The sequence below is a fragment of the Phalacrocorax carbo genome, chromosome 8 (assembly GCF_963921805.1).
Source record: "Phalacrocorax carbo chromosome 8, bPhaCar2.1, whole genome shotgun sequence".
Taxonomy (NCBI): domain Eukaryota; kingdom Metazoa; phylum Chordata; class Aves; order Suliformes; family Phalacrocoracidae; genus Phalacrocorax; species Phalacrocorax carbo.
This window is the reverse complement of record NC_087520.1, coordinates 5,418,779-5,431,822: the sequence shown is the minus strand read 5'-3', so window position 1 is coordinate 5,431,822 and position 13,044 is coordinate 5,418,779. Positions and strand designations below refer to the sequence as shown.

At 41.8% G+C, this 13,044-nt stretch overlaps 1 protein-coding gene across 1 annotated transcript; it reads right to left on the bottom strand.

The window, feature by feature from the left end:
- Positions 1–8,461: 8,461 nt before the first annotated feature.
- On the bottom strand, positions 8,462–9,583 carry LOC104050755 (neuropeptide Y receptor type 6). The gene has a single exon (XM_009511710.1). It carries the CDS (start codon positions 9,581–9,583, stop codon positions 8,462–8,464), a length of 1,122 nt encoding a protein of 373 aa, XP_009510005.1.
- Between the last annotated feature and the right edge of the window lie 3,461 nt (positions 9,584–13,044).

Below are 13,044 nucleotides of genomic sequence, written 5' to 3'. Positions count from 1 at the left end.
GCAAGCTAAGGAAGTGTGGGCTGGGTGAGTGGACAGCGAGGTGGACAGAGAACTGCCTCAACAACAGAACTCAGAGGGTCGTGATCAATGGAGCAGAGTCTGGATGGAGCCTGTCACTAGTGGTGTTCCCCAGGGGTCTGTGCTGGGTCCAGGCCTGTTTAATATATTCATCAATGACCTGGACACAGGGACAGAGCATCCCCTCAGCAAGTTCGGTGATGACACCACGCTGGGAGGAGGGGCTGACACACCAGAAGGCCGTGCTGCCATTGAGCGAGCCCTGGGCAGGCTGGAGAGCTGGGCCCAGGGGAACCGCATGGAATTCAGCAAGAGCCAGTGCAGGGTCCTGCCCCTGGGGAGGAACAGCCCCCCGCACCAGCACAGGCTGGGGGGCACCTGCTGGAGAGCGGCTCTGCTGAGAGGCCCTGGGGGTGCTGGGGGGCAGCGAGGTGACCCTGAGCCAGCACCGGGCCCTTGGGGCCAAGGGGGCCAGCGGTGCCCTGGGGTGCATGGAAAGGAGTGAGGCCAGCAGGGCGAGGGGGGTTATCCTGCCCCTCTGCTCTGCCCCAGTGAGCCCACATCTGGAGTGCTGTGTCCAGTTTTGGGCCCTCCAGTTCAAGAAGGACGTGGAACTGCTCGAGCAAGTCCAGCAGAGAGCTGCCAAGGTGATCAGGGGACTGGAGCATCTCCCTTGTGAGGAAAGGCTGAGAGACCTGGGCTTGTTCAGCCTGGAGAAGGGAAGACTGAGGGGGGATCTCATCAATACCTATAAATATCTGAAGGGTGGGTGTCAGGAGGATGGGACTGGGCTCTTTTCAGTGGTGCCCAACGCCAGGCCAAGGGGCAACGGGCACAAGCTGGAACACGGGAAGTTCCCCCTGAACATGAGGACAAACCCCTTCCCTGTGCGGGTGCCAGAGCAGGGGCACAGGCTGCCCAGAGAGGCTGTGGGGTCCCTTCCCTGGAGACATTCACCCCCCGCCTGGACGCAGCCCTGTGCCCCTGCTCTGGGGGTGCCTGCTCCAGCAGGGGTGGGACGGGGTGATCTCCAGAGGGCCCTTCCAACCCCCAACATCCAGTGATTCTGTGATTCTGTAATACCTTTGACAGTGATTGCTTAAGTGATCTAAATGACTCATTCATGACATAGCTAGATAATTTTGTTGAGGAAAATTCCAGAAGAATGGAACAGTTGGCCCTGAAGAGACAAAGCAGAGAGTATGAGGACTATTCTGGGATCTCCTTTCTTGTTTCGATCCATACAAAACTTCTTGAATTTTATTCTTGCGTAGATTTACATCTCGTGTGTAAGAAGACAGTGGTTGCATTTATTTGAAAAACAAACAAAGCACAAACATTCCTGCCACTAAAACCCAACAATCTAATGTGGATTAAATGGCTTCCATTGGTGAAGTACTTGAGGAAATACAGGAATATGATCAGACTACAGTCATGGGGTGGTTGTCAGTAGTGGTAATGATGGCAAATCCTGAGATGGCTTCCAGGTAGAAATTAAAGCATGGTATCAGCTGACCCAGCTATACTATCCAAATTATTTTAGTCCCCAAAGTAGTAAATTTTTTTTTTGTTAATAGACAAATCTGTCAGCCTCTGTTGAAGATGAGAGAGAGAGATTGGAATATGCTGGGGAACTGGCCTGGGAGTTTGTGGAGGTGGAGGCTGTGCAGCAGTCACACAGAAGTGTGTGTCTGGGAAACCCGTGCTTCTCCGAGCCGCCTCCAACACCGTGGTTCTGGCTTCATGGAAGTGAGCACGGCAGAAGCCTCCAACCTAAAAATGGAGCTCACAAGGGGGTATAAGCGATTCCCTTTAGAGGGACCCCAAACTTTGAGGTTTTCTTCTGACTCTAGTAGCCATTCTTGGTTGGAAGGAGTAATTCATGTAGTTGTTATAGCCCTATCTTCTATATAAATTAACAAGTTTTCCTCACTGGGCATGAGAGTGAAATGAATTCTGCACAGAGAATAGCTCCACACAGGTGCCAATTCCATCACATTATGTAAATAGCCTGTGACTAATAGAGAAGCCTATGAAACGAAATCAAAGACATCAGTCAGTGCATTTGCATGGAAACCAAGCTATATGCCAAAGGAACCTTGTTTTAAAATGAGCGATAGCAGACAAGATAATTCTATGGTTGCCGTTGTGGAGCATTTTAAAATGTCTTATTAGCATGGAATTGAAAGGACAGTGTTGTTTTATGTTTATGGAGTCTATGAGGTTCCTAAGTGTATCAGCAGTCCGTCTGACCCTTTGTTGTGAGGTTGCGCAAAGCTTCGTTATAGATTTGCTCTCCTCTCAGGGTACCATTCAAAACAATGAAGAAGAAAAACAAATATTTACATGATGAAGCAAACTTCATACATACCTAATAGCTTGGTTTATCACCGCTCTACTGTGATGGGCCTGGGGAAAGTGGGGAGTCGAGATAAAAGAAAGAAAAAGTGAGCCTCTGAATGTGAAGGATGATTTTATTCCTGAAAGCCAAATACAATTGTATTTCCTTTAAATAACATCTGGAACTGCAGGTAAAAAGATGGCTGTATTGTATCGGCCACTCCCTGCATCTTGTAAAACAGCCCCTGGCGCACAGAGTCTGTGCCTGGGGAACGGGAGGAGGAAGTTGGGAAGGGGGGTGCAGGGCTTAGAGGACTTGCCGTAGTTGGATCGTGATAGTTTGTGAGTCCCAAGATAACGTTTTGGTTAAAAGACCTCTCTGTCTGTGGTGATGTTTTGTCATCCTCTTTTTACTCTGCTTTTACTCTGCCCCATAGGCCATTTCAACCTAGAAAAAGTGTCATAAATGTTTTAAAATGCCATTCATGGCTACACGAATGCAAAGGTTTTGATGCATTTACTACAGTGTAACGGGGACACAGTGTGGCAGCTTGTGTGCGGGTTCTTTTTTGTTTGGTTGGGTTTTTAACTTCAGAGGATCCCAAATGCTGGGGCAAAACTTCTACGTCGTCTCTCTGGAACTCTGGTACCCTTCCTGGACAGCGGGCAGCGTGTGCTCTGCCAGTCTGAAGCCGTGCGTCTTCCGATCCGGCAGTGCAGAACTGAGCACATTCTGCTGCCTGTCGCCTGTCAGCGGGGTCGGCGATTTCCATTTCTGTCTTCTAGCCAGCCACCGCTCTTCCAAAGACGGGCGTGTAATAATCTGTGAGACATTTATTCTTTTAAATTTGGTTAAGATTGGCTCAAATATTTTGGGGTCAAAAGGACAGAATGATAATGGTATAAACTCTGTCTCTATAGGAAAGTAGGCTAAAATCAAGATGTGCTGCAAGAGGCATGGAGCAGAGCTTGCTACATAAGAACAGTGGCATAAAATAACGTACTGTAATTGCCTTCTATGGCCCCATTTCTGTAGGTATGTAGTTACCTGTCTTTCCATAATTTCTATTTCTTTCTAGGATCTGGGACGTATTCAGACACTTCTTAGATGCAAAATTTACCTCCCCGAAAGTCAGCTGTAATGTTTTTCCTAATTTTACCTGTCACGGTACAGTTCAGTGCAATGTTAATTTACGGTTATGTCAGGGGGAATATTCTTGCCTTGCGATTGGTGCAGCTGTGATGTAGCTTTAAAAAAATATAATGCAAGAAATAGAACCTGGGTATCATTTTGCACTAGTAGTGGACCAGGGCTGGGTAAAATAAAAGCATTTCATCTCCAAGGCTGGAATCTGCCGCAGAAATATGTGTCATTGTTAAATCCCAGGAGTTTTTATCATTTGTGATAAAATATTGATAATACAAGCAAATGTGTGATGAACATTTTTGACTTCAGAAAAATAAAAAGCATCTTTCTCCTACTTAGATACTGATGACTTAAAACACAGTAGTAGATGCTTCTTTGGAAACTAATACGTACCGACTGGGCTGCACTGCAGCACTCAGAAGAGCTCTTTCAGTATTTGTGCTACAGACAAAATTTCCTGAGCTGCTGAAGGGAAACTTCCACTGTGACAAATTGCACTGATTTTTCAATGTATCTGCAACATGTTTAAGAAAACAGTGTCCCAAACATATTGATTATACTTGAGTACAAATCATAATGTATCATAGCAAAAAGTTCTGCCCTTGAGGCATGAATTCACCTGAAATTTCTCTGGTTTATGATTCTGTCCTCCACCAAAAAGTATGTCAGCACCATGAGTCCTGAGAAGGTTCTCTAGCTTTTTTTAAGTCCTCTTCTCGTCCGGAGACAGCAAATATCTAATTTTTCACTGTTCTCTGTTAGTAAATGAACATGTGAAATGCTAAACCCATTTCCAGAACTGTTTGTATGAGAACTGTCCTATCAAGATTATAGGCAGTAAAATTTACCGGCTGGGCAACACAGCAGTTGTACACAGGGTAGTATTTATTTGTCAGTAGACGGGAGGAATCAAAGTATTGAGATAACACACAGCAACGGCCCTGCTTTTGTCCACATACATAATTACAGTCAATAATCAATTGAGCTCTCTGCTCAGTGGAATAATTTTCACAATGAAAGCTATTTTCCAAGTATCTAACTCTAGTTATATGTGCTTACAGTTAAACCAATCAACCATAAAATACAAATACATGTAGGGATATATTCATTTACAGGATGTCTATAAATATATAGGTCTGGTCTACATGACCGAACCACTTGAACAAAGCTCTGATGCAGTTTTTTTAAGAAAACATCACTGCTAAGACTTTGTACGTTTGGACATTTGGATTTTGTACATTTGGACGGCATTCTGGAGTTCGGGTTCCCCCTCTAGCTTTCTGTAATTAATTCCATGTTTCTGCTCCCCTGAGGAAGCTCACAGTCCTCCATTGGGTTGCATCAAGTAACAACAGTCTGGTGAGCAAGGCTGTTAAAATTTTGCTATACCAATAAAATAAGGGAAAATAAAGTTATCAGCGTTACCTAACGCAAGGCAACATTTGTCAGTTTAATATTATGACTTGAGCAATCTTTATATACTGCATATCATAGAGTCATAGAACAGTTTGGGTTGGAAGGGACCTTTGGAGGTCATCTAGTCCAAATATCACACAGTTAGATCCATCACCATCACACACCATGCTGGAGTCCATAAGGCTTGTGTATTAAAAATAAATAACTTCTCTCTGTCTGTTCCTGTTCCTATCAAAGTCTGTTCACTCCTAGTGACTTGTCTGGAAATTAGATCTCAGGCTGCCTATAAAGCCAGTGGGCGTAATGAGAGAACATGCAGCGTGAAGGGCGACGTCTTCGAGGCAGTGATGATGCTCTCTTCGGTTAGCAGTGATTTTTTTAAGAGTGCAGCATTAAGAAAAGAGATACTTGATAACTGAATGCTCAGAACAGAACTGGAGCATCAGCACTTGAGTCAAATCAAAGTGTAAGGAAGAAATGACAAGAAGAAATCAAGGCACAGGTATTATTACTCACATTTGATTCTGAAGCAGTCTCACCGCTTGGTGAGACTTCCACTTCCACAGATTGCTTCCACTTGGTAACGAAGAACCCTCTTATGCCAAGATTCAGACTGGAAAAATTGATTGCTAAACTCTGGTCAGGATGGCAGGAGTAGGCAATGGGTGTTATAAAAAGCAATAGCAACCTTTCCCCCCCGCCCCCAGCTGTTTAATGCCACAGAGACAGTAAAGGGAGACCATTCTTTAGCATCCCTGGCCTTCTCATAAGGTCACAAGAGTTTCTGCTGCCCCAGTGACCACATAATTTAGACTAGTGTTCATTTCGTGGCTGTATTTAAACCCCTTGGGGCCTGATACTAAAAATACCTCTGCTGTAAAACTAAGTACACTTGGGCATGCCGATGGGATGGGGTATTGGTATGGGAGCCACTTAGGCTGAGCTCACATGGGGGAATGTCAGCTGGGCCTGATTTAAACACTAACCACTGTGAGATGTTTGCCATGATGAGAACTGAGAGTAATCTGAATTATTGTGTCTAATATTAAATAATTAGAGTATATTGTCGTGTGCTCGTGCATTGCTTTAAGCACAGGCTCTGAAGCTGTAAACAGTGTGCTTACCATGAGGAAGACAGTGATAGAGATTTGTGTTCCAAACTCAGAGAAGTCCAGCTGCTCACCCAGCCTCTAGCCGCTATGCCACCATAATTTGTTAAAATGCTCTGTTCAGTGATTGACCTGGCAAGATTAGATGGCTTTCTGTATGGGTGCTGGAATCTCCAAGAAAAGAGAAATTCCTGGATCAGATCTGCTCTCAGTTAAGTGAGTGAAATGGAGATAGTTAATCACTTTATTAACCTGGAGTCTCACCGATGGAACAGAGAACCAACCCACCACGTCCCCTTCACCAAAGCATATACCAGCTGCTCTGATTTCGCACGGGATGTCAGCAGTATCGTTGGCTGTAGGTTACTGCTTTCTACTTGGTTAAACCCCGGTTACGCTGGACAAGCAGCTGGCATCAGCAATAAAGGGATCCCAGTAACTGAGGGTGGGAGTTAATGGAAAGAACTAATACTAAGATACTCTCAGCTGTCTGATCCTTAGCCCTTGGTAGGTATTTAGCTGTCTCCTGTTTTCCCTGCCATGAGGCACAAGGCAGGTGTTTAAATTGTGGTTATTTATGCACTCGACTTCACACGGATTATATTTGTTCTAATTAGAAAAAAACCACTAAATTATACTAATCTATACCTGTCACTCAACTACTTGATTACCATGTCACAAATTCTCCCATCATTGCTCTCGTGCATAGTGCTGCGCTTACGACTTCAATGGGATCGGGCTCTAATAGGTTTCAATGAGTCTTTTTGCTCAGTGTAAATCAGGAAGCACTTAACAATCCAGCATATCTGCAAGAGTTTGTGAGGCTCTACAGAGCTCCTCTGATGAGCAGAGTAATGCGGACAGTTTGCGCTAATGCTGTAGCAACAGAACAAGAGATCTATGACCTGACGGAATCCTTTAAGAACCGTAAGATTACAAATGATGGTCCTTATCCAAGAGAACTTTGTAGCCTTAAGGTAAGTTTCATCATAGCTGAATCATCAAGGAGCTGATGGTAATCCAAATGTTAATTCTTTGTGCTTAAGTGGGGCTTTGGTAAATTGCTAAAGTTAGAGAATAAATTACAGGGAATTTTATGTACAAGTGTTGAAACAAGGCTAGGTTTTGGAACTCAAGAAAAAAAAGGGGAGTTTAGCAATACAGGTAGTTAATTATATTTTACTTGAACAAAAGTAGTCAAGTATACAGATTCTGAGGTGGTGAGTGTTGGACTAAAGTGTTCTAAGTATCAGATTTAAACAGCCCTATTTTAACTGATTATTTATGTTGGCATTGTAGCATGGATGAAGGCTGTCTTTGGTTATTTTTATGACCAAACTGGATAATGCCTTTTAATGTGTTTTAGTTTGAGGGAAGTTGTGTTCGGTATTACACCTTTGGGCTTCTATGCTCTGCGTTACAGAAGAAACTATTTTCAAATATAGTCCAACAGAAATTACTGCCTCTGCCTCAAGTGTGATCTCTTGCTAGTGCAGAAATGTGGAGAAAGGTATTTCTGAAATTAAAACATGAAAGTGATCTACTCAAAGGGAAACCTCGAATCTGGATAAGTAGCTAAAACAAAATTTACTTTGAATTCATAGTGTGTGTGTTTGATAATGGAGAATCTAAAAGCTCCGTTTTTAAGGACTGGTGATGTCGGTAACAGAGAAAGCAACGATCTGTACTGGTGGTTTGGAGAGGAATACTGTGCTTTTAGGAGAAATGCTAAATACATAGTCCATCTTGAACAGCATCAATCTGAGTGGAATTTGCAGCGCATCATTACATTTAAGTACGTTACTCAAATTAATTCCAACCTCAGCCTTTTCCCTTGTTACAATACAATTTCTAGGCTGGACTGGTACTAAACCAAAGCAAACTGCATGCTGGGGCTGAAAGGAGGTGGAGGCTTCGGATAGCTTAAGGGGCCATCCTTACAGTGTAAAGTGCCTATAAAACTGTTGTGCAGATTAACCAGAGGTGGGAACAGCGTAGGGCTGGAAAATTAAAAGGCCAGAAACCAGCCTGTGAAAAGGCTGATGAAGTTGGGAATGCCCTAGAATTCATGGTTTACATGAGTGAAGCCAGGTGTTTAGGAAGGACAACCGCATCAGTGGCTGAAATGGAAATATTTTTACTGGTGCTAAGTTAGTACGTCAGTAACTTGGAAATTGTGGATTAAAAAAGTAAGATGTTAATACTGTTTATAATTCATTATTATTGATCTTTGAGACTCTTGGAAGAGGTTTATTAGTATTAATACCATCATAGAGTACCCGTTAAGAGTATGCCTATGGGAGCGTACTCCTGCTTCGCTGAACTGTATGGCAAAGGCTTTATCTAAAGTCAGTGGTAACATGATCAGGACCTACAGAAAGAGGTCATCTGCAGCTGAAGACAAAATTTTGGAAACTGCTCTTGGATTACTTTAGATATCAACAGGGGGATTATTTAATTTCAGAGATGCCTTAGATGCATCGGTTTGCAGATTTGAAAGGGCAATATTTTCATATTCCTCTTGTGATGCTGAGCATCTGCATTGGTGACCTAATACTATCAAATCCTTCTGAAAATTCTTATTGAGAAATCCATAAAAGATGGGATTGATACACGTTGAGATCATGGCCACAAGGTGGCATATTGTAAATGCTAGATTGTGATTACAGCTCATTAGTGCCTCATAGTTCCAGTCAAAAACAACATTGAATATATTGAGAGGCAACCAGCAAGCTGCAAAAGTCACAACAATTGATATCAACATCATATTAATCCTTTTGTTTTCACTCAGTCTGCTCTCATTCTCTCTCATCCTGTCTATTTTACTATGTCTCCTTTGAAGACACACAAATATCCTGAGATAGCAGATAAAAATAAACCCCAGTGGGAAGCAGTACTGGAAAACCAGCAGACTAGTGGTAAAAATCAGTCGTTCTGTAACGGATGGCCATGCTTCGATGCAAGCAACCTTGTCCTTGTAAAAATCACTGTGGAAAGACAGATGTTTGAAGGGTTCGTCAGTTAATTGGTGAAATATTAAAAAAGGAATGGATATTGTGAGGGAAAACCCCCAGATGAAAAGAATTCCCCAGTAAGCATGTGAAATACTAGGCTTCCAGCCACGTGGGTTCACAATTAACTGGTATCTCTCAATAGCAATGAGTACGAGTGAGAAAATGGAGACCGTGACAGATATACTTTGTATGAAAGAACTTATTTTACACATAGCTTCCCCAAATATCCAGTAGTCCATTAAGGTATATGCAACTGTGACAGGAATACACATGATACAGATCAAGACATCTGATAAAGAGAGGTTGGCAATCAAAATGTTGGTAACGTTTTGAGCTTCTTTCCGTCTCTTTATTATAATAATCAGGCAAAGATTTCCAAAAAGCCCCACTATGGTAACTAATGTGTAGGCGGTAATAAGCAAGAATTCTGCAAGGAAGGAAGGTTGGCATGTATCAAAGTTCAAGAACTGAGAATAGCTAATGTTTGAGATAGTTTGATTGGGCGGAATCTCACTGGGATGCTGAATGGCTTTACTCATCGTGAAGCATCTGCCAGCTTATGGACAAAACCTAGTATTATTTAGAATATACTTTGTATGGAGCTTCCCGAGTCAATGATTACTGTGGGTCTATCTTTGTAATTGGTGTCCTTGAAGTTTTGAGCAAATCTAATGTAGTTAATTATAGAACTGAGAAATCCTGAAAGGAAATGCCAGCAGTTGAATATTAGTGGGTTTGTGTGTGTGTATATATGGATGGAGGTTGATGCTGCTGATCTGAGGTGCCGTGCTGACAGTGTTACAGAACTGTGACTGTGATAAGAAATAGCAGTGATAGCTCTGTTTAAACCTGTATGAACATTTTAATGCAAATCCTCCTTTACCAAATAGGGATAAACTTTACTTTTCAAAATAAAATATTTAAGATCTGACTCACCTGAAGATTTAAAGAATTCCAATGAGGATAATCTGATGCTTTTTTTATTATCAGAAAAATTAAGAATTGAGTCCTGCCATCATATTACTAGCTTAGACATCACACTTAGATTTTGTCTAGAACCACAAAGCCAGGTGAGCTAATAACACCAAATCCTTCTGGCTTAATCAAAATTCTGTATGCTTGAGTTTAAGTGATATTCAACATCTCTATGAATTACACCTCTAAGGGAGTTTCCTGGTCTGCTTATGTATTAAAGATAGCATGTCCTTTTCCCTCAATCTAATCTGGGAAACATGTAAACCAAACAAAGATCACATCTTAGTTATACATACAATTATTTCCATATCGGTAGTTGCCAAAGGTTGTCTCATTTCCCTACACACTGTTTGCTGCTGTACAAGTTTGACAAATGATACCCCCCAAATTTTCTGTGGTTAAATACATGTACTCAAGAGATACAGAGTTGATTCTTCTTTCAGTTCTAGCTTTGAACGGTTGTCAAGCAAAAATCTGATATTAGTACAATTCTCTTGCTATAAAATTAATATTAATGGGAAGAATTATGTTCTGCAGAATATCTTGATGGGTTTGAATTTATCATTGAGTTAATCTTAAATCAAAGGCTCACCAGCTTTCTGGCCAGAAAGGGGCTATGTTTCCAACCCTGGAAAGGGAAAAAGAAGGATGTAAGAGGCACTTTGAAAGATGGCTAAATATGTTCTATGCATATACCTTTCAAACCTCAACTCTAACTCAACTCACCTTAATTCATTTTTGGAGTAGGAATGATTGGAAAAGCAGCCGGAAGGAGGTTATTCTTCACCTCTAGTAAGAAATACCATAGTGCTGGGAGCCCTGCGGAGAAAAGAGGATGAAGAAGCAGTGGAAAGTTAAAGAGGATGCACAAAAAGCAGGGATGGGTGGATGTCTTATTATTAGAAATAAGAAATTTTAGAAATAAATTGTTTGTGTAGAAGATTTGTCAACCTTTTAACAGAAATTATTGCCATTATTTAGTTATGAAGGAATAAAAAATATTTGGTTGCTTCCATGAGATTAAACACCAAACGCAGGGTTAAACTGGGAACTGTCATTCTGTAACTGTTTGCCCCCAGGCGCCCAAAGAATATTCCAGCTAGAGTTATATCATTGACTGCTTTATTGTGATACTTCTGCATTACACTAATTTGGGTGCTTCAAATTAAGATTATGAAAAAAAAATCAAAATCCAACCACCTTTGGAAGATCTATTACCATTCTCATTCGGATTAAAATATACTTTTAAACTAGTGTAATCATGTTGGAGTGAGAAGTGGGCGTAGGTTTATGTGACTATATGTGGCCCTGATATTCCAAATATGACTTGATTTGTGGTCCGGGGCTAACAGCAAGCCCTGTAGTCTCCCTAAATAATGCAGCTGGCTTGGTTGCAGCTATATTGAGGAAACAGCATAGAAACTTGCTCAGTCTTGCTGCAAAAGCTATTGAAGTCTGGTGGCTCAGGTAGACTTTGTAGTCCCTTGCAGGTGTCTCTACTCCAGTAGGTCAGGAACAAGAGCTGTGTACCCTACTGCGTGTGCACCAGCTTGCAGAAACTCTTCTCCTAACATGTCCAGGAGAAACAGAAGGGATTCTGCAGCTAGCACAGTGAGACCCTGCAGAAACCGATGATATGGCTGGGTAGCAGCACCTTCAGGCAACGTATTTCCCGGAATGAACTGTAAACTACTACTTTTCCCTGAAGCAGCACTAATTGCCTGGCTGGATTTATCGCACAGAAGGATGCATGTGCTGGAAGGACACAAGGCCAACCAGTGGTAAATGTTGCCCTGATAAGCTTTAATGTCAGTTTAGGTTTGTAAGTGTCTGAAGTCCGGCTGCTTTATCCCAAAGATGATCTTTCTCTTTGCACTGCCTGAGGTATTCATCTGACTCACACGGATCTGAGCCCTGCCCTTTGAGAAAAGATCCAGTGTTAGCAGGGGGTCTGGCTTGGAAGCAAGGTACCTTCAAAGACAAGCTCTGCTCTTCCCTTTTTATGTTAGCAGGGGAAGCTGTGGGGACTCAAAGGACATGAGGCTGAGCCAGGTTTGTAATGTTTCATGCACTATTTGCTATGCTCACTTATTTATCCGTGGTTGCACAACACGGTTTGATAGCGAGTGCTGAATGTCCTGTCCCAAGAATTCAGTGTGGGTGGTAGGGCGGCTTTGGCACTTTCTCCCATTAAGGAAAAGTCCCTGTACAGACCTTCTGATCAGTTCACTCACTACATTAGCTTTAGGCACCCTGCCCATCTACATTGTCCTTTTTTTCAGAAAAAATATTAATTTCTTCTCACTGTTCGGTTTGTACTGGGAGTTAAAAAGTGTAGCCTTTTAGTACACGTCATTCTACAGGCAATTTAAACATTTCCTTGGCAATAAAACAATTACACCTGTCTTGTTTAAACATCCAGAGTATTCATAGCATTAGAAAAATAAGTTACACTAACACTTACTGCAGCATGTTGAACTATATTGTGATACATACTGGCATTTTTTAAGCTGATAAATATTAGCAGAATCAGCATCCTTGAACTGCAACTACAGCTGATGCCAGAATTGGATTGAAGTATTAAATAAGAGAACCAATTACTTCAATCCCTAATCCATGCATTTTGAAAAAGAATCACAGAATCTCTACCATAGTAAGTGTTAAACACTATAAAAAATGATAATCCACTTAGCCTAGTGGTTTCATTCCTCTAGATGCAGAAACATTACTGAAACATGCATAAGCAAAAGAAAGTTAAAAGCATAGCCTAAAATAAAATGAGTTTTAAAAAGGCTTTCTTTCCTAAGTGTTTTCTTACCTATGTTAAAGACGCACAGTCCCATCCCTTCAAAGTGACCGGTAAATGTTTTGGTTGCAAACATTGCCTGTGTACTAAGTTCCAAAGTATTGCACAGAAAAAATCTGGAGGAGTCTTTCCATTCAATTTTAAATACAGGATGTACAGAACACAATAATCCTTTATATATTTCAGTTGCTTTTGCCAGTTTTATGGATTTTCTGACTT

Bases quoted from the DNA above. Each gene is read 5' to 3' on its own strand.
- LOC104050755 (XM_009511710.1), bottom strand. From the start codon at position 9,583: ATGAGTAAAGCCATTCAGCATCCCAGTGAGATTCCGCCCAATCAAACT.